Source organism: Saccopteryx bilineata, chromosome 1, assembly GCF_036850765.1.
Source record: "Saccopteryx bilineata isolate mSacBil1 chromosome 1, mSacBil1_pri_phased_curated, whole genome shotgun sequence".
NCBI classification, from domain to species: domain Eukaryota; kingdom Metazoa; phylum Chordata; class Mammalia; order Chiroptera; family Emballonuridae; genus Saccopteryx; species Saccopteryx bilineata.
Genome location: NC_089490.1, coordinates 128,679,415 through 128,701,100, shown reverse-complemented (window position 1 = coordinate 128,701,100; position 21,686 = coordinate 128,679,415). Strand labels below are relative to the sequence as shown.

At 46.5% G+C, this 21,686-nt stretch overlaps 1 protein-coding gene across 2 annotated transcripts; it reads left to right on the top strand.

Moving 5' to 3' along the window:
• The first annotated feature begins 6,934 nt into the window (after window positions 1-6,934).
• On the top strand, window positions 6,935-20,166 carry LOC136329482 (keratin, type II cytoskeletal 72). Of its 2 annotated transcripts, XM_066265692.1 has the most exons (9): window positions 6,935-7,393; window positions 9,478-9,692; window positions 14,435-14,495; window positions 14,846-14,941; window positions 15,463-15,627; window positions 16,629-16,754; window positions 18,340-18,560; window positions 19,197-19,231; window positions 19,973-20,166. In XM_066265692.1, the coding sequence occupies exons 1-9, from the start codon at window positions 6,935-6,937 to the stop codon at window positions 20,164-20,166; spliced, it is 1,572 nt and encodes a 523-aa protein (XP_066121789.1). The 2 variants fall into 2 exon arrangements, with proteins under 2 accessions (XP_066121789.1, XP_066121798.1); XM_066265701.1 differs by lacking the exon at window positions 16,629-16,754.
• Window positions 20,167-21,686: the final 1,520 nt, after the last annotated feature.

Here is a 21,686-nt window from a genome sequence, read left to right as displayed (position 1 = left end):
TCTCAAGAAACTAAAAATAGAGCTGTCATGTGATCCAGCAATTTCATTTCCGGGTATTTATCCAAAGAAAACAAAAACACTAATTTGAAAAGCTATATGCACCCTTATGTTCAATGCAGCAGTACTAAGAATAGCCAAGAAATGAAAAAAAGTTAGATGTCCATCAATAGTTGAGTGGATAAAAAAGATATAGTATATATGTATACACACAATGGAATATTATTCAGCAATAACAAATACTAAAATCTTTCCATTTGTGACAACATGGATGGATCTAGAGGGGATTATGCTGAATGGAATAAGTCAGACAAAGAAGGACAATACCATTATGATCTCTCTTATATACGGAACCTAACAAAATAAAACAATGAATAAACAAAGCAAAACAGAAACAGACCCACAGATACAGAGAACAAGCTGATTGTTGCCAAAGGAGAGGGAAAAAAAAAACATGAATCAACTACAGAGCTGTGTTGTGGATGTGCTTCAAGTAAAAACAAAAACTAAAGCCAAAAACTTAATTTTGTTAGCTCACCCAAAGACCTATTTAGTTGCTGGCAAAGCAATTTACAAAATTCAACCTTTAAAGTGAACATATTATAAATAATATGCCAGTTGATTGACTGCTCGAAGGAGAACTGCTGGACGAATGACTCATCTTGGGTAATACACTCTTGGGACTAGTGAAGAAATTGTAGTCAGTTCAATGAACGTTATTATCATCTATCATGAACCTGGCAGGTGTTAGTGTTGAGGATACAAGTAATATATAAGCTTGGCCCATGTCTTTAATGGAGACATAACTACAAGAAATATAACTGCCACACAGTGAGATACTGACAGCAAAAGAAGGCAGTGAAGCAACACAGAGGAAAGTGGGGTTCTTCAGGGAGGTCCCAGAAGGTATACAGAGGAGGTAACATATACAGAGTTTTCAGAGGATAAAGTTTACCAAGTAGACAGGAAGAGCGAGTGGGCATTGTAGCCAGAAGCACTGCATGCTGACAACAGGTCATGATTGCTGGGGTGTGAGGTGGAAGGTGAGGGAGGTGTAGTGACACCTGGAGCTGGGGAGGCAGGTGGAGAGGGAGGGTGTAGTGACACCTGGAGCTGGGGAGGCAGGTGGAGAGGGAGGTGTAGTGACACCTGGAGCTGGGGAGGCAGGTGGAGAAGGAGGGCATAGTGACACCTGGAGCTGGGGAAGCAGGTGGAGAGGGAGGTATAGTGACACCTGGAGCTGGGGAGGCAGGTGGAGAAGGAGGGCGTAGTGACACCTGGAGCTGGGGAGGCAGGTGGAGAAGGAGGGTGTAGCGACACCTGGAGCTGGGGAGGCAGGTGGAGAGGGAGGGTGTAGTGACACCTGGAGCTGGGGAGGCAGGTGGAGAGGAGGGTGTAGTGACACCTGGAGCTGGGGAGGCAGGTGGAGAGGGAGGGTGTAGTGACACCTGGAGCTGGGGAGGCAGGTGGAGAAGGAGGGTGTAGTGACACCTGGAGCTGGGGAGGCAGGTGGAGAGGGAGGTGTAGTGACACCTGGAGCTGGGGAGGCAGGTGGAGAAGGAGGGTGTAGTGACACCTGGAGCTGGGGAGGCAGGTGGAGAGGGAGGGTGTAGTGACACCTGGAGCTGGGGAGGCAGGTGGAGAGGGAGGTGTAGTGACACCTGGAGCTGGGGAGGCAGGTGGAGAAGGAGGGTGTAGTGACACCTGGAGCTGGGGAGGCAGGTGGAGAGGGAGGGTGTAGTGACACCTGGAGCTGGGGAGGCAGGTGGAGAAGGAGGGTGTAGTGACACCTGGAGCTGGGGAGGCAGGTGGAGAGGAGGGTGTAGTGACACCTGGAGCTGGGGAGGCAGGTGGAGAGGGAGGGTGTAGTGACACCTGGAGCTGGGGAGGCAGGTGGAGAGGGAGGTGTAGTGACACCTGGAGCTGGGGAGGCAGGTGGAGAGGGAGGTGTAGTGACACCTGGAGCTGGGGAGGCAGGTGGAGAGGAGGGTGTAGTGACACCTGGAGCTGGGGAGGCAGGTGGAGAGGAGGGTGTAGTGACACCTGGAGCTGGGGAGGCAGGTGGAGAGGGAGGGTGTAGTGACACCTGGAGCTGGGGAGGCAGGTGGAGAGGGAGGTGTAGTGACACCTGGAGCTGGGGAGGCAGGTGGAGAGGGAGGTGTAGTGACACCTGGAGCTGGGGAGGCAGGTGGAGAGGGAGGTGTAGTGACACCTGGAGCTGGGGAGGCAGGTGGAGAGGAGGGTGTAGTGACACCTGGAGCTGGGGAGGCAGGTGGAGAGGAGGGTGTAGTGACACCTGGAGCTGGGGAGGCAGGTGGAGAGGAGGGTGTAGTGACACCTGGAGCTGGGGAGGCAGGTGGAGAGGGAGGGTGTAGTGACACCTGGAGCTGGGGAGGCAGGTGGAGAGGGAGGTGTAGTGACACCTGGAGCTGGGGAGGCAGGTGGAGAGGGAGGTGTAGTGACACCTGGAGCTGGGGAGGCAGGTGGAGAGGAGGGTGTAGTGACACCTGGAGCTGGGGAGGCAGGTGGAGAGGAGGGTGTAGTGACACCTGCAGCTGGGGAGGCAGGTGGAGAGGGAGGGTGTAGTGACACCTGGAGCTGGGGAGGCGGGTGGAGAGGGAGGGTGTAGTGACATCTGGAGCTGGGGAGGCGGGTGGAGAGGGAGGGTGTAGTGACACCTGGAGCTGGGGAGGCAGGTGGAGAGGGAGGTGTAGTGACACCTGGAGCTGGGGAGGCGGGTGGAGAAGGAGGGTGTAGTGACACCTGGAGCTGGGGAGGCAGGTGGAGAGGGAGGGTGTAGTGACACCTGGAGCTGGGGAGGCAGGTGGAGAGGGAGGGTGTAGTAACACCTGGAGCTGGGGAGGCAGGTGGAGAGGGAGGGTGTAGTAACACCTGGAGCTGGGGAGGCAGGTGGAGAGGGAGGGTGTAGTGACACCTGGAGCTGGGGAGGCAAGAAGCTGCCACATCAAAAAGGCCTGAAGGGTTGAGACTTTGTGTGGTAGAGCTTGTGGGAGAAACTAACACCTTGGGTGTCAGATGAACCCAGGTTTGAGTCTTTCTCTGGCACTTACTAACTGTGTAATTTAGGCAAGATACTTCTGCTTTGTGAACATCAGTTTCCTCTTCTGTAAAAAGAAGTTAATCATAGTAGTTCCTCATAAAGTTGTCGTAAAAATTACATTTAATGAAAGAATGTTTGATAATTATTTAATTCAGTGAATGGCACACAGTATGCTATTAAACCATTGTTACTGTCGTCACTCCATATTACTAGGACAGACTATTCTTTCAAGAAGCCAAGTGAGAAGAGAAGTAGAGAAGGTCTAACAGAGATCAGAAGACAATATGATGATCATGAACCAAACATAAAGAGAATTTCTACCATCTCACTTCTATGCTTGGATTCAGACAATTAACAGTGAAAGCCTTAACAGACAAACCCTGAAATCTCAGTGGTTTAACTTAATAAAAAAGAGGCTTATTTCTCACTCACAGTCCAAGGCAGGCTGGGGCAGGCCTCCCACATGGCTCTCCCAGTGGAAGTCTCTGGGACCTCTGCTGCTCTGTCTCGTAGCCCTACCACATGGCCCACATGGCCTGCAAGGCTACCGAAATAAGGAGAAACAAGCATGGAGGTGGCACAGGGGCTGTTAACATGCACTTGTCAGTGCCATTCACAGTTAGTTTGCCCCAGTTCCCCCACTGAACCCCAAAAGAGTCTGGAAAATGAGGAGAAGAGCAAGGACACATGGTCAGCATTGGCAGTCTCTGGCCAGTCTACACAGCCTTCCTCAATGTAGATATAGACACTGGTCACCAGCCTGAGAATTCTTTCTCCCTTGACCAGTGCTAGGATGGCATTGCCACATGCTCTCGAGTCTAGACAAACACTTTCCCTTTGGTTTGGACAATGCAACCCTGGGCAGATTGCCAAAAAGCCAGATCAGACTGCATAGTATATTTATTATGCTTAGATCTCCTCTCTGTTCTTAGATGTTGTAAGTATGTTTGAATTAGGGAAATTGAAGTTGATTTAATGGTGAAATAAAGACAACTTGCTCAGTGTTTCTTAAAGTATATTCCTTTATTTCTGATACTAGAATAATCTTCCTCTTCTTTCTTCTCTATTTTTTTTTAAAAAATAAGTGACTTATAAATATATTATATGGTGATATTAGAAAATGGAAAACTATTAAAAAGAAGAAAATAAATAAATCTTATTTACAATCCCACTTTCCAGTCATTATGCATGGAAAGTACTGAATTTAGCAACACCTTTCATGCAGCAGAAAGCACTGATTATATGAATAGATCTAAGAATTTCTGCAATAAGTCACTTAACTTTTTTATTAACCCATCATGGAATCCACCCCTACATATTTTTCCTACATGATACGTAATAATTTCCCAAGAACTAGCATTCCAGGGCAAAAGAGGCCAAATATGACAGGCAACAATTTGTCAATCCTTGCTTAGAGTGGTTTCCTCCACCTTATGTTGCTGAGCTCTGCTGACCCAGAACTAATGGCAGAAGGGGTCACCAAGGTTTGAGGTCACACACTAAGCTGCCATCAGAGGCAAGTGTGATGAGAAGTCCTTGTCTCAGGCTTCAGACAACTTTTGATCTGCCCACGTATCTGATGCCTCTGAAACCTGGATGTGTCACTTCTGTCTACTTATATATAATCTGTGAGTACAGTGGGCTGGGGTTGAGGAATTCCTGATTCATCCAACTACTCAACCCTTCATGGCAAGATAAGAAAAGGTCATCTTACCTGTTGTTCCCTAACCCTTGGCAGAAGTAGTGTGGTCCCAGACGGATGGGTGTCTCAGCTTCTTAGAATCTTTCCAGAAAAATGGAGACTTTAGCGGCTCCCTTTGACAGCCAATCCTATGCAAATTTCTCCTATTTCAATTTAAATCCTTTTTTACTTTTTTATTATCAATGATCAGAATTAATAAACTCTTTCTTGTGTTTGAAAAAAAAAAACTGGCTAAAATTATGGGTCAAGGGGAAAATCTCATGAAATAATGGAAAACATAACCTTGAGCTTTTAGCCAGCTGGTTACTCAGGCTTACTGACATTGCCCCTTCCCCCTTGAGAGAGAATGAACTATATAGCATCTCTTTTCAGATAGCACAGAGAGTTTGCCATTTTCCCTACACAGGACACCAGACTCCTCTATCTGTTCATCTGGGGCTGGTGCCATCTCGGTCATTCACCAGTGCCCCCACAGCCTTGTTCCCCATGGAGTAAACACCTCAGTTGTTATTATCCTCTGTGATTGGTTTAGGGAAGGCTGTGTCACCCAATTACCTCCGGGTGCTTTCTGGCTACTCTATGAGGATCCCTTCGGGAGTCCAGGCTCCAGGTTATAACAGAGGGCAGAGCAGTGAGCCTTGTCCTAAACTAAGTGCCAGTCTGTTTAACATTTATCCTGAATGTCCCTGATGCCAAGGCCTGGGCTTAGCAAGGAGGGAGCAAGGGAGGGAAAGATAAATCCTGATGGACTGTCAATCTGATGGGGCAAGTGGGACACATACTCAGACTCAGATCAGAAGTATGGTGATAAAGTCGAATGCCACATGGACACCAGAGCAATAGAACAGGAAGGGGGTGTTCTAAGAGAAGAATTGCGGGCACCTTACGTTGGAGGAAAGAAAATTGGGTTAGATCAAAGAAGGACACTTCTGAGTTTATATGGAAGAAAGATCTAGAATCTGGTTCTTAATTTCAGATTAAAAGAGCTTTCCTCAACTCTTCTTGACAGAGGCAGATTAAGGTCGTTTGAGGCCCTGGGCGCAGAAGAAAATATTGGGCCTCTTAAAAAAAGAAAGAGACAGGGAAAATAAAAATACATGTTAACCATATTTTTAAATAAAATATATTATGTACTATTAATGTTAAAATTGCACACAGGTAACCAAACTTGGTGTCATTAGAAAAAAAGTGTGAAGTTGAGGTTTGCGGGGTCCTTCAGAAGTCGGGGTCCAGGGTGTGTGCCCCAATGCGCCTGCGGTTAAATCCATGTCTGCTTCTTGGCCTTGTTCCTAAGAGTTGGTCACGTATTGATACAGAATCAGAGATGCTAGGGCAGGAAGTATCCTGATCACAGGTTCCTTGGGTTGGATCTTCCTAAAGCTTTCTTGTGCTATTGCCCCAGGCCGTCTTCTTCCTGCCTCCCTAGCTAGTATCTCCACTCTTACTCCAGAAATGCTTTTTTTGAGAAACATTTCAACTTTGGCCCAAAGTCACCCCAGCACTTGGACCAAGGCTCTCAATAACCTTAAGTCTGTCACTGTGTTCTGCTTCCCCCAACAGACTGAGAGTTCCTTGCAGGTAGGTCAGAAGTCTCAACGCTCCTGACTTCCTTCCAGCACTCAGGACAGAACCACCCTCATCCAGAGCCTACGGAAGCAGCAGGAAACAAGCTAACAACGATTGTCTGGAATGTTCTTGACCCTGGTCATGTCCCGAAGCAGAACCAACCTGGACATCTGCTTCCCTGTACCTCTTTCTTCCCCCACACTCCCAGAGAGGCCAGACCCACAGGAAGCTTCCACCAGAGATCTTGGCATGATAACCCCAGTAATTGGAGGGCAGCAAGTGGAGATAAGGCAGCCAAATTATTATAATGCAGAAGGTGAGCAAAGCAAATGCAGGGTTTGGGGACATTTTATAGGGCATTTATGGGAAATTCAGGGAGAAAGAGACAAAAATCTTACAGAAGGGATGGTTATTTCCCAAATGGAGAACCCAAGAGGCCCCATGTGGCCTAAATGATCTTTCCGACCTACAAATTAGGGTGACTCCACACTGTCAGGCCTGCTGTATTTAAGGGGTGAGTGAGGCAGAAGGTCCAGCCGCCCTCTGCTTCCTCTCCTGCCTCCCACACCGCACTGCATCAAGCTGCTGCACAGCGCATCCTCGCAGCCATGAGCCGCCAGCTAAACCCTTACACTGGTGGGGAGCGCTTGGGCTTCAGTGGCTGCTCAGCGGTCATCTCAGGCCGGGTCAGCAGCAGCTCTGCCTCATTCAAGGCTGGCATCAAAGGCACCACCGCTTTTGGCAGCAGGAGCCTCTTCAGCCTGGGCGGTGGTCAGCGCCTGGCTCTGAGCGCCTCCGCTGGGCGGGGAGGTGCTTTTGCCCTCGGCCACTGCAGGAGCACTGGCGGCCGCCTGGGGGGTTTTATGAGCACTGTCTTTGGCAGTGCCGGGCTGGAGCCCGCGTGTCCGTCCGTGTGCCCGCCAGGTGGCATCCCTCAGGTCACCATCAACAAGAGCCTCCTGGCTCCCCTCAATGTGGAACTGGACCCCAAGATCCAGAAAGTGCGCGCCCAGGAGCGGGAGCAGATCAAGGCTCTGAACAACAAGTTCGCCTCCTTCATCGACAAGGTGGGTCTTGGAGCATTGATATTCACTGTACACAGGGATGCTCGCTCTGTCACTGACAGCTGCATGGGAACTTGGGGGAGTTAGATGTCCCTCTGAGCCTTCCTTTCCTTATCTATGAAATGGATGCAAAAATAGCTCTTACCTTTTAGGGTTGTAATGAGGCTGTGTTGGATGTGTATAAAGTGCTTAGGACAGTACCAGGCACACATTCTCGAGAAACCAAAGCTTCATTCCTTCTTTGCAGAAGAAGACCCTGGGGCGAGCAAAGGCGGATTTAACAGTGGGCGCATCGGACATGTGCCCTGTGCCCTGACTTCTGAAGGGGCCCGCAAAACCCAACTTTACACTTTTTTGTAATGACAAGGGCTCCAATATTTTCTTCTGCACCTGGGGCCTCAACCAACCTTAATCAAACTCTGGGGGAGGGGGTTGGTGTCTGGGCAAGAGATTCGTGGAATGAGTCCTGTGAGGGATCTCAATGTCAGACAAGGAAGTGGGGACACACATCCAGGACAGTGGCACTAGTGGGACACAGGCCAGCAGGTGTTACAAGACATGATGTTTGGTGAATAGAGAAGGACTTGGAGGTAAGAAGTGGGATAAACTTGTAAGACAGGGAGGCTTCTAGGGGAAGTGTTCAAAACTATCCAGAAGGTTGAAAGAAGATTCAGAGGAGGGCATGTCCAGAGACATATGTGAGTTGCGTATATGTGTGAAAAAGACCCAGAAACTGGGGTAACAAGGAAGATGCCTCTGGAGAGTCAGAGGTATTGACCACAATGAATAGAGAGGAAATAAGGAATGGGCTCTTCTTGTCTCCCCTGAGGACAGAAGGTTTAGATCATGAATGATAAGGGACATAATACTAACAATAGCTGATACTCCTCAGTGTCTGGTGCTATCTCAGTGTTGTTTTTTTTTGTATTTTTCTGAAGCTGGAAACGGGGAGAGACAGTCAGACAGACTCCCGCATGCGCCCAACTGGGATCCACCTGGCATGCCCACCAGGGGCTACGCTCTGCCCACCAGGGGGCAATGCTCTGCCGCGACCAGAGCCACTCTAGCGCCTGGGGCAGAGGCCAAGGAGCCATCCCCAGCGCCCGGGCCATCTTTGCTCCAATGGAGCCTTGGCTGCGGGAGGGGAAGAGACAGAGAGGAAGGGGGGGGTGGAGAAGCAAATGGGCGCTTCTCCTATGTGCCCTGGCCGGGAATCGAACCCGGGTCCCCCACATGCCAGGCCGACGCTCTACCGCTGAGCCAACCGGCCAGGGCGTCAATGGTTCTTGTTTAATAACATGCAACCCATGATTCTGTTATCATTCTGCTATGCAGATGAGGAAACTAAGACAGAGGGAAGCTAAGAAATGTGCTCTAGTTGACAGAGCAGGCAGCAGTAGACTGTGTCCTTCTGGCTATGTCCAGGAAGAGGAAGGGCGTGATTGAGGGGAGACGGCAGTAGTGGAAGAAACAGAGCTACTGTCCCAGAAAACGGGTGTCCTTTTCTTCCTCTGTCTGTTCTTCCCTAGCATGTTTTCTTCTCTCTGTCAAGCTGACAGATAGGTGAAGAGAGAATGCTGGTGTGTAGCAGAGTGCCTGAGTTTATTTAGTCCAAAAATGTGAAATCTTTGGTCAAGTAGGAAGGAACCTTGTCAAGTTGTGATAACCCACTTTGAAAACCAAAGAAACAAACCAAGAGCCAAAAGGCTGCACACTAGAAAAAACATGCTATCAGAGTGACTTTCTAATGCTACCCCTATCATTGTTTCTGCCCTGCTTCCCATTTCCCTTCACTCTGAAGACACCAGAATTTATAACAAAAGAAGCTCCCTTAATCACATCACTCACAGTGGCAGTTACAGCATTGCATAAATCCACTTCTGATTTCTTTTAGACTGGATCTTATTTTTTGTTCTGGAGGCCCAGATGCGCATGTTCCCTTGGCTAAATCAACTCTTTAACGAGTCCTGCTCTTTCGCGCTCCAGTCCTACTCCAGGATGACTGCATTTGATTTCCAAGGCTCTCTCTCCACTCTTGAGGAGCAACAGAATGAGGATTCCAGGTTATGACCACCTTTGGGTTTCAGGTGCGGTTCCTGGAGCAGCAGAACCAGGTGCTGGAGACCAAGTGGAGCCTCCTGCAGCAGCTGGATGTGAACAACTGCAGGAAGCACCTGGAGCCCGTGTACGAGGGCTACATCAGCACCCTGCGGAAGCAGCTGGAGACACTGTTGGGGGACAGGGTGCGGCTGGACTCGGAGCTGCGGAACATGCAGGATTTGGTGGAAGACTACAAGAAGAGGTAAGTGGAGAGGCAGAGAATATGCCCCTGGAGGGTCTTGATTTGGAGCCAGCATTTTTGCTTTCTTAGATCTTTTGCTGATCCCATTGCAATTTCCTTTCCTGTAGAGGAAAGAGAGAGATTTAGACAGGATGAGACTTAGGAAGAGAAGAGAGCTATCCAAAATGTTCCTCTGATTTTCCTAGGAAATGGTATGCTCAAATTTTAACATGGAAATGGAGGAATGGGAGAAAGAGAATCGTGTTAAAACCAGATGGACAACCCAAATGGTTTTGCAACTCCTCCCAAGTAAGATTTTCCATGGGAGTTCCCAGAACATAACACACCACCCCAATCTTAGAACAAATCTTAAAGCTAAGCAAAAATGAGTTTTTTTTGTTTTTTGTTTTTGTTTGTTTGTTTTTATGATGATGCATGTATGTCCTGCTGAATGCCATTATTAGAGAAAAATTACTTGGGAATGTACTTGGAACCAGAGATGGTCCCCCCACACCAAGTTGAGCCAACGGCACATTTGGGCTCAGTGTGAACTGATATTTGGGCAGTTTGCCAGGTGCCAAGATTTCTGGGGATAAATGATTCTGCCACAATTCAAGAGGGGAAATGGTCAGAGCTGAGTAATGTCTCTTGTTCCACACTTGATCTGCCTGTTCATCCTTATTCTGAACCCCCCCCCAAAAAAAAAAAATCAGAACTCTGGCCTGAGTCCTGCATGGAGATCCTGAGGGAGGAGGTGACATGGTCCTTGACCTCCAAAAGCACATAGATTGTGAAGACGGGCTCAAAGAACCCTTTCAGGTAGCTCCTAGTCCATGGGAATGAGTTCAGTGTGAGCTGAGATTGAGTAAAAGTAAGATGGGAATATTGGAGCCCTATGGAGATTTGAGCAGGATTCCGGGAAGAAGAGAGAGTCAGAGGCATCCAGGGACTATACTTTCTTTGAGCCTTTCAGTGTGAAAAGACCAGGTGTTTTGGGATTACCACTTACTAGTCAAGTGGCCCTGGGTGAGTCCCTTGATCCTTGTGGACTTTAGTTACAAAAATCAGACACTGATACCTGCCTTGCCACCTACAAGAGCCGTGGAGAGGGAACAACAAGATAGAAATGTATTAACAGCTCTCAGAAGAACCAAAGGGCTTACAAATGTAAGGCATTATTTCCTTGATGCCAGCAGTCTTGGATTTGGGTCCTAATTTCACTATTAACTAGATTTATGACCTCAGGCAAGTCTTTGCCTTATTAATAAAATAGAACCTACTTTATGGGGTTGTTGTGGCAATTAAATGAAATAATGCATGTGAAGACTTTAGCGTGATGTTTAGCCTGTAGTAAGGGGTAAAAAAAAAATTGGCTGGTTTTATTATTATTATTATTATTATTATAAAATTAATTTCATTATTATCTGTCCTTGTTGTGGGTTGTCAGCCACTCTATGATACATCATAAAAGAACCTAATAATAAGACATCTTTGAGTTAAAATTTTCGGTGCTTTTACTTTTCTATAAAACTGAAATTTTGGAAGACAGGCAGTCTGGGTCTTAAGTACCCTTTTCTACTCTGACAGTGGTCAAGATTTTTCTCATAAACACTCTAAAAGAATTTTTAAGTATCCACAATACTAAAAATCTTCTCACAATTAAAAAAGATGAAAAAAATTTATCATAACTTTACATCATTGCAAAAGACATAATTTCAAACATCTTATGTATATTGCTATTTAAAATGATAAGAACTACATTAATTCATTTAAATATATCCAACTGAATCTAGGTGTCATGGCAGTTTAATACCCACCATCATTCATCTAAATAATGGAAAGTCACAAAAATTCTTTTTCTATGATATTACTGGCTCTGATTCAGTATATTTGATTATTTCTATCACATTTGATAATCAGTGAGGCAGATAAATAATCATAGTGTATTTCATGGAAAATCTTTTATCTCAAGAGTAGAAAAGAAATAATTTATTAAAAATACAAAAACAGTTGATGTGAACAAGCTCTGCTTTAAACATCATAAATTTTACCCTAATCCTTTCCTCATTAGAACTTCAATTTTCATGCCACTTTCCCCACATAATTTCATCCCAATGTGATGAATTTCATGCCTCCATGTTTTTTGTTGATCAGCTCAGCTGCCACAACATCTGCCTGTAACTTAACATTTTAGAATTTTTCTTGTGATCATATATTTTTAAATGTCTAAAGCTTTATTTTGGGTTGAATTATCCAAACTATTTGTTACTAATTTTATTAACTAAACATTAAACATAAAAAAAGTAAAAAGTAATTTTGGAAATAATTTCTTATTGAGTTGAATGGAGCAAGACTTTTTTTTCCCCAAGTGGCTTATCTATTTATTTATGAATATTATTCTTGCTAGAATTAGACAAGATTCTAGTCCTGACATTTTTCATTTTTATCTAAGTGCTGGGAAACTTTGTTCATTCAAATAGATTTTAATGGAGGGAATTTTACAAGAATGGTATTACTCAGTTCTTTGAATGCCTTTCCAGTTTGCCTGCTTTCTATTCTTTCATAGTACTTATCATTTTCCAACATACTATATAATTTATTCCTTTATTATAGTTTTTGTTTCTCTCTCTATGCTCCATGAAAGCAGGGATGTTTGTTTTGTTCATTGATTTATCCTCAGTACTTACAAAGTACCCTACAGTCAATGTTTGTGTGTCAAAATCTCATTATGACTCATTACTAAGACTCCTTTTATAAGAAGCTGTCAGCTGACAAATCATTTATTCCTTATTTATATTGAGGACAAAAATTGCAAAACACTTGCAAAAAAGGATTTGTTTCCTATTCAATACAATCATTTACCTTTCAAATTTCTGGGAAGTTTTTGAAAACAACAGTTTTACCAAGACAATTAAATGACCACTGTTGATACAACATACTATGTCCCTTAGGGCCTCATGCTAAATCCAATAGACCAGAAAGGGCTAGAAACATAAAAACATTGTTAGTGTTCAATATACCTTTGCCAATTTTTTATTTTTAGAAAATAATGTTTCAGTTCCACTTTTTATATATGTGTACACACACACACATTTCCAAAACTCCAGAGTTGCAGACTTAGCTCATTCGGTTTATAGAAAATATCTGCCATCTAACTTATTTGAAAAGCCAGCTTTCCTTGTCAAACCAGAAGAAATTGCTTTCTGTCAGAAAAATATAAATATGCATTTTGGGGCCTATTATAAAATCTACTCAGCAAACAGCTAAGAAATACATCTTGTAAGTAGATTGTTGAAAGCATTCAAGATTAAAATGGTGTTGATTTAATTTAATCAATATTTTATTATTGTTTTATTAAATAATAATATAATTCTAAAATAAGAAATTAATATGCACTGTCTCATATTACAATTACCCATTGTAATGTGTTTTTTAAATTATAAGTTATTTATGAAATCAATAGTACTATGAAATGCATTATTTTTCTTTTAAAATATGTGTATTTGTGCATTGAACTCTGATGTTTGGTTTCTATAAGTAAATAATGAAAAATTATTTATAACAAATAAATGTCTTTAATTTTGATAGCCACAATGACCAAACTTTTTAATGTATTTTATGAAATAGGAAGATGTAAACTGATAAAAACTAACTGGCCTGCAACTAGCATATACTTTTATTTCTGTTAATAGGAGGAAGGTAAGACTGAATAGTTTCTAAGATAATATAAGATAAATATTGATTGTAGTAAAAACAACTATTTCATAATGTAATTTGATAAAAAAAGTTTTCAATTATTTTTTGAATAATAGGCATGGAATCAGAGATAAATCATATACTCTGTTTTCTGTATTTTATCCAGTGTAATGAGAAAAATCAGGCAGTTTTCAGAAAATGTTCTGGTCCCATTCACTAACATGCACTTCCTCAGCTTTCCAACAGGCTATTTTATTTTATCTATTCTATTCTATTCTATTCTATTCTATTCTATTCTATTCTATTCTATTCTATTCTTTTGGCAGCCAGTGACCTGCCTCCAGATGGAGTAAAAGCTGAGAAGATTTGCTCATGTTAAAGTGTGTGAAAAAAAGCCACTTTCTGGCATTGAGTATGTCTTTCCAATATTGTTTTGTTTGCTCTCACAAATGTCCTATAATACTTTCTTTGACAATAGTAAGGGAAGAGATAGTGAGGCCTTTAAGTGAAATGATCAACACTCTACCTCCCCAATCCACAATGTGTCTGTATTAAGAACATCTCACCCCAGCTAAATACCTATTTAGAAGATCTTGCTTCACCTAGAGCAGACAGATGTATAAGGAACAGGTGTAACATACAGCTGGAAGGTGGGATAGCATTTTGGTTGGTGCCTGTGAGGTTTTGCATGCTGAGCTAATGCACAGTAGTAAGATACCAGGTGGAAGAGGAGGGGTGCATCTTTCTGCTTCTCAGGGAGAGGGTAACTGTGAAAGGGAGATGGACAGTGGAATCTGCATTATGTCCCTCTCATGGCTAAATTCCCAGGCAGATCAATTAGGGCAGACTGCACATGAATTAAGGAACTGAAAATTGATTTCTTTAAATCTGTCCTTGTCACATTCCCTTGAAGAAAGCTATGCATGACCCCAGGGTACATGAACCCCAGTTTGTAGATTACTGGCTTGTATCTCTTGGCACAGAGGTGATCACTAACTGCTCAGTGAGCATTTGCAGGACTGAATTATCCCAGTGGCCGTGCGCTTTTCTTTCTCTTGCCCACACAGGTATGAGGAAGAGATTAACAGACGCACAGCTGCTGAGAATGAGTTTGTGGTGCTCAAGAAGGTGAGAACAAGAAGGACTGGAGGAAGCCTAGAGGGTGCCCTCAGCACTTGGCTGAGGAAAGGGACCTTCATCCCCTTTGGGCAGGGTGACTGGGATTCTAATTTTCCAGCTCCTCTCTCCAAATCCCTTGCATGCTCCCAGACTGAGGCATTTGCCACACTTCCAGTGCACCATTGCACACTGCACACTGGTTGGTTTGCTCTCAGGAATGGGGCCTCCCTGTGAAGCATGGTGTGAGGGGAGTGGTGAGAGTAGGGAACCTGAGGCTCCTTGTGGCAGGGAGGGAGGGAGGGAGAAAGGGAGGGAGGAAGGGAAGAAGGGAGGGCAGCTGGCCACTCTCTATTCTCCAGGACGTGGATGCTGCCTACATGAACAAGGTTGAACTACAGGCCAAGGTGGACTCTTTGACAGATGAGATCAAATTCTTCAAGTGCCTCTATGAAGGGGTAAGGACCTTGGTGACCTCCTTGTGTGGTCTGCCCCTCTTACAAGTATTTTCTAGTCCATTGCCTAGATGGTTGTATGGATCAAAGGTTGGCAGAGAAGCCTTTCCACTTAGTGCAGTTGAGGGCCTACTATGTACTGAGCAATGAGGTGGACTTTGAGAAAACCATGATGGAAAAAAAAATTATCCAGGAGCAGTCTAGAGAAAGGAACATCATTGGGAACTCCCTAGAGGACTCGAGTGCCACATATAAGATGTTTAGACTTATTGTATGGGTGAAGGGTGACTTGCTGCAGAGAATGGGAATAAGGGTGAGAGCATTCCTGAGTGCATGGTGGAGAGAGTGTTCCCACATGGACAAAAACCTCAATGCATGCATTTGACCCCCAGCAGGCACAGACACTGTTGGGCTCTGCTAAGGAAAGCAGAAGAGGACAGTGAGGGTTCTAGCAGGGAGGATCAGGAGACATGCTCTCCTCATGGGGAGCTTTTAAGTGGCTCCACTCCCTAACTGTCTCCCAGGAGATCGCTCAGATCCAGCCCCACATCAGTGACACATCTGTCATCCTGTCCATGGATAACAACCGGGACCTGAACCTGGACAGCATCATTGATGAGGTCCGAGCCCAGTACGAGGAGATCGCCCTGAAGAGCAAGGCTGAGGCCGAAGCCCTGTACCAGACCAAGGTGAGCTGCGTGCCAGGTGTATCAAGGCCCAGCAATCACAGCTGCTGCCTTCTTATCATGTATAGAAGTGTGTATGTATGTGCATGTGTATGTATGTGTATTTAGGCTGGGTGGAGACCTCCTCTATCTCGAAGTTTGGCTTCGTGGAAATGCCTCCCTGTGGCCCAGGCAGGCCAACCACAGTCTTGACATATACTGGGGACATGTATGGAGCTTAGCCCTTCGCCCGCCGTGGCCCTTGCTGACAGCAGAGGCCATACCAGCCAGGGCTCTGACAAGATTCTGACACCATTTCTGTGGATAATCCAGATGTCTTGGTTTTTCTTTTTGTCCCTAACTTTATCAAATAAGGACAGGTGACCCTGGCCAGTGGCTCAGTGTATAGAGTGCCAGCCCAGCACATAGATGCCTGGGGTTCAAGTCCCAGTCAGGGCACACAGGAGAAACAACCATCTGCTTCTCTTCTCTCTCTTCCTTCTCTGCCTCTTTCCCTACCACAGCCAGAAGTTTGATTGGTTCCAACATGGCCCTGAGTGCTGAGGAGAGCTCCATTGGTTCGAGTGCATCAGCCTTAGCCACTAAAAATAGCTCAGTACTTGAGCATTGGCCCTAGATGAGGTTGCCAGATGGATCCTGGTTGGGGAGCATGTGGAAATCTATCTCATTATCTCCCCTATTCTCACCCCCCCCCAAAAAAAAAGAGAAAAAAGAAAAGAAAAAGGACAGGGAATTCTAGCTCTGCCAAGGCTCTCACATTGGAGAACCTGAGGATTCTGCTGACCTGGGGCAGGGCCTTTCGATCCAGAAGGAAGGAATTGTCTTTCTTCTCCTCCCCTTCCCTCTCCCTTCGTTCTGCCATCTCTCGCCCCTTCTCCCTCCTTTGATTGTGTCTAACTGCTTGGATAATGAGAATAGCATATGGCCTTCCCCCATGTTGAACACCCTTGAGAAGTGAATGCTCAACTGTCCTGTGCTCCTCTTCTTTTTTCCTCCAACCTCAGATCCAGGAGCTGCAGGTCACGGCAGGCCAGCATGGGGATGACCTCAAACTCACCAAGGCTGAGATCTCAGAGCTCAACCGGCTGATCCAGAGGATCCGCTCAGAGATAGGGAGTGTGAAGAAGCAGGTGGGTCCCATGCAATGAGTCAGCTCACAGGGTTTATTTAGCACCAATCTGTATAGGACCCAATACGGAAAAGGGTCAGTCCTTCAGGCATTTATAACTCATCAGGAGAGAACAGTCTGAGATGATATGAAAGGATGAAATACCCACCCAGTGTGCGGCACGCCCACAAGTACTCTAGGAGTCCCAGGGGCTGGAGCTGCTGGCAGGAGGCGGGATTGCTCTGGAATGGGAGGCAGAAAAGGGGAGGGAAAGGGGCTTGGTAAGGGAGCCAGCAGGAGCAAAGGACCCGAGGTGGGCGTGTGCATGCTGTGTGTGCAGGGACGAGAAGCATGGCCCCAAGCAGGTCCAGATGGGTGGAGTAGCAGAGAGCAGGGCAGTCCTGGGTCAGAAGGGGTGGATTATGGACACCTTCAAAGCCAGAACTGGGGTTGAGACCCAATGCAGTAGGTAAAAGAGAGGCATTAGGAGGCTTCCCATGATGAAGCTGTGCTGGAGGAAGGAGGGTCAGGCAGTGAATTTTAAAGAATGGCAGGAAAAGAAGAGCCTCTCGCCCTAGCCTCGGCCCAGGGCTCGGTTGTGAGTGGTGTGCCCGTCCCAGTTCCAAGGATGGGACGTGGATTTTTTGGGTAAGGCAGCTGGGTCCTAGATGTCACTGAAGCTATGAGCCACTCACACAAAAGCTGTGGGGGTTAGCATGGCTTGGGGGTTGCCTGCTAGAGGAGGATGACCCAGCTGGACAAGAGTCTAGAATTTTATATGACCGCAGGATCAGCTGCTCTCTTTGGGATGAAGCAACTGTGACTCTAGAGGAAGGGGACACACCAGAAAGAGAAGCCAGATACTTGGATGCCACCAAAACCTTAGCCAAGGGACCAGAACACACAGTCAAGACAAGGAGGCTCAGGAAGCTCCCCCACCCACCCACACGTCCCCCGCAGCTTTCACATGGATGCCACAGAGCCCCACCTGCAGTCTCCTCCTGCAAGTGTGTCTCCACCCAAGGCAGATACTTGTCAGCTTGTCAAACCCGTCAGTTATCTTCCTAGGCTGTTGCCAGGTAGCACGATTCTCTGTGAAAGTTTGGAGGCCAAATTCTCAGTGTGGCAGGTTTATTGGACAGACATTTTATTCACAGAAACTTTATTAGTCCTCAATTTCTCTTTCATGATTTACAGGATCTCACAAGACAACCTTTACTCTGTGAGGCAGAATTAAAGTCAGCTACCCAGAAACTTCAGGGGTGGCATGAGAATTTTATAGCCCCTGTTACAGACCAGGAGGGAGAGGGCAGGGGCCATGTGCCCAGGTGCCCACCTTCTCAGTGCCCTTCTCCTCCTCTCTCTCATGGTAAGGACGCTGCACTGCATGCCACGGCATGGGTTAGGGTGAACCGTGCCTAGAGTTAGGGGAAGAACATATTCTCCTTTAGTGAGGTCCAAAGGTGGAGAAACCAGGAGGACCTCAAAGAATTTACTATCAGTCAGAATTTACTATCAGTCAGGACCAAGTGAGGAGAGGACTCAAGTCTGAGTGGAATCTCAGAAATGAGCTTTGACTCAAAGCGCTGAACTCGTTTGCCCCTCAGTGCTCCACCCTGGAGACGGCCATCGCTGATGCTGAGCAGCGGGGCGACTGTGCCCTGAAGGACGCCCGGGCCAAGCTGGACGAGCTGGAGGCTGCCCTGCACCAGGCAAAGGAGGAGCTGGCCCGGATGCTGCGCGAGTACCAGGAGCTGATGGGCACCAAGCTGGCCCTGGACGTGGAGATCGCCACCTACCGCAAGCTGCTGGAGGGCGAGGAGTGCAGGTGGGGCTGGATGCCTTTCCTCTGGAGCAGTTTATCCCTGCATTAGTAAGAAGGTTGAAAGCAAATAGTTTGGTTTTGTTCAGGTCCTACTGAGATAAAACTTAAAAGAATGAGCTTGACATGAGGCAATTGAAAAGACTAAAATTAGACAAGAAGAACTGAGTTATTAAAAAAATCTCAAAGAAGTGGGAAGAGAGAAAGTATTAATGTCAGCAAGGTTTGAGAAATAGAGCGTCACTGGGCCTTCTGTGATGCTCTCTTAAGAATGGGTGGGAGAGGGGAGGATGACCTCCAAGAGTCGTGTATTTCAAGGTCACTCTGGCAACGCTGGAGCCAGTGAGGAAGTGAAGTCATTCCTCTTAATTGTGTAAGACCAAGAGTGTAGCTAGAGGGAAGTGGGGGCACAATTATTCCACACATCAGATAATCCCAAAGCCGCTTTGATTGAGAGCTGACTTCTTGTGGCAGATTTTTCATCTCAGTTCTCCATTTCTTAAGAGGTCCTGCTGAGGTGTATGGGAGGAGGCTGAGATGGGGTGGAAAGTGGGACATTCTGAGAGGAGAAGCTCATTCACAGGAGGCTCCCTGGAAAGATGGATTTGTGGAGGGTTTATCTGCTCTCTTCTCCCTCTTCAGGATGTCTGGTGAATATCCCAATTCCGTGAGCATCTGTAAGTATCCACAGTACCAGTTCTGCCATCGGTCACCCACCATAAGTCTAAGTTTCTCTAATTCCGTGACACCAAAAAGAAGTCAGAATATTAGAGTGGGCTCAGGGCAGATTTAGGGGCACATAAAGGAAGCTGGGTTTAGTCTCCAAGGAGAAGCAGTGGGTGGAGGAAATAATAATATGAAATACAAAGTACGACCTGTAGAAAATCAAATGATACTCAACAGTGAGTCATTCAAGAGTCTATTGTAAAAGTAATATTTAATGGCTACATTCACTTCCTACTGAGGCCAGACCCAAATAAAGACCCAGAATTACAGTAAAAGGAAATAATGAAAAAGATCACTGAAGTCCCCTCCTCCAGACTTGCAGGCTGAAGAGAGTAAGGGGCGGTGCTATCTTATGAAGGCAGGGACTCCTGCAACCCTTTCCTCAGCAACAGCACCCAGAAGCGTCCGTGACGACCTTTCTTCATGTGGCCCAAACCGTGGGGACATTCACTGACAGAGCCTGCAGAAGCTTAAAGTCCAATAGTGATAGAACAATACAGACGGATAGGAAAAGGTCAAATACAGTACATGGGGCCAAGTGTATCAAAAATGACCAGTTGCTGATGACAATCTCCGAGGAAACCAAAAGTGCACAACAGAGAGAATCTGTCTCAATGTGCAGCCGCCACAGAGGAAAGAACGAAGGGAGTGGCTGGGATGACGGGGCTGGGGTCTTCTCTCACCCATTTCAGCTGTCATCAGCAACGCCGGAGCTGGGGCAGGAGGGGCTGGCTTCAGCGTGGGCTTCGGCGCCTCCAGCAGCTACAGCTACAAACCTGGGGTGGCGGACGTCAAAACCAAAGGCAGCTGTGGCAGCGAGTTCAAGGATCCCCTTACCAAAACCTCAGGCAGCAGCTGTGCAACCAAAAAGAAGGCCTCCAGATGAACGGCAAGAAGCGGCAGAGCCCACCCATCTCCTCTCCTCCTCCCTAGAGCCCCTTTCCAAGTCAGGAGGTGCTGCCCCTGTAACGGCAATCCCTGTCCCTCCCCCTCTCCCTGCTGTCCTCAGCTGAGTGACACTGCTGTGCAGGAGGTTTGGTCATGGAGTGCTCAATGACCTCTTCCTGGACCACCATCTTTCATTGGGTCACTTCCCCAAATGCAGAGATAAGACACATGTCAGCATGTTTCCTTGTGACCAAGAACCACCCTCTATATCCTCATGTGCCTTTCCTGGGCCCTCACCGCCCAGGGAATCTCTATGTCCTCTGGTTGGGGTCGTGTCCAGTTCTCTACTTCCCTTGCAATAAACGCTCAATGTCATTTGATTCTCACTGTCAATCTGCTGCCCAGGATGTCAGTATCTGCACTGCCCATCTAACTATTCTTGGTCTAAGTCTTGCTTTCCTCTGAGTCCCTGGCCTGACATGAACAGACCTTTGCTCTCTGGTCTGGCCAGGGAGGCACGGGGTGAGAGCTGCTCCCAGTAAATGGCTAAGATTTGTTACTGATGTGCATCCGGGCAGACTCAGAGCTTTCGTGCTCTGGGGCCCCTGCTCCCCTCACTGGCCCTGTGAGAGGGGCATGATCAGCCTTGTTACAGAGAGACTCACACCCCCAGGAGGAAGGAACCAAGTCATGCCAGGACTGACAGGCATTCAAGTCTCGGCCCGGCTTCTCGATCCACTTTTTAAAAAGTACCCAGTGTTCCACATGAACTGCCTCTCGTTGCTAGGGTGGTCAGTCTTTCTTTTTCTTTGCCTCCTCACTTCCCTGCTAACACACCTGCCAATAAATCCTGCTCCCTGACAGTAGCCCTGCTTTCTTTTTCTTCCTGCCAATTCTTTACCATCCTAAAGTCTGAGGCCTGAGCGAACAGATGCTTGTGGATGCATCTGTGTCTGTTATGCACCTATACTAGTGGCTTACTGAGTAAATCCCTGGTGAGCCAGTCATTGCTCAGGCACTGGGAATACTGCAGTAAACAAACAGGTGCAGACCCTGTCTTCAGGGAACTTACAGTCTGGTGCGGAGAGTAAAAATAAGCAACTAACAAATAAATAAATAAGTAACATGCAGTCAGTAGTGAAAACTGCTATGAAGAAAAACTAGGTGAGGTGAGAAGGGTGCTCTTTTAGGTAAGTGTGTATGTTTCTGCAACAGCGTTATTTTCCCAGAATCAGTTAGTAGAGTTGACCTGAGCAACATGATAAGAAGCAGAATCAGGGTGGGACCAGTTGTCAAGAATGAGAGTGGTGGCCCTGGCCAGTTGGCTCAGTGGTAGAGTGTTAGCCCAGCGTGTGGATGCCCCAGGTTTCATTCCCAGTCAGGGCACACAGGAGAAGTGCCCATCTGCTTCTCTACCCCTCCCCCTTTTCTCACCCTTTCTCTCTTCTCCTCCTGCAACCATGGCTTGATTGATTTTAGAGCATTGGCCCTAGACGCTGAGGATGGCTCCATGGAGCC

Bases quoted from the DNA above. Each gene is read 5' to 3' on its own strand.
- LOC136329482 (XM_066265692.1), top strand. From the start codon at position 6,935: ATGAGCCGCCAGCTAAACCCTTACACTGGTGGGGAGCGCTTGGGCTTC. The intron at 7,394-9,477 runs GTGGGTCTTGGA...TTTGGGTTTCAG, and splicing joins TCGCCTCCTTCATCGACAAG to GTGCGGTTCCTGGAGCAGCA. The intron at 14,942-15,462 runs GTAAGGACCTTG...ACTGTCTCCCAG, and splicing joins TCAAGTGCCTCTATGAAGGG to GAGATCGCTCAGATCCAGCC.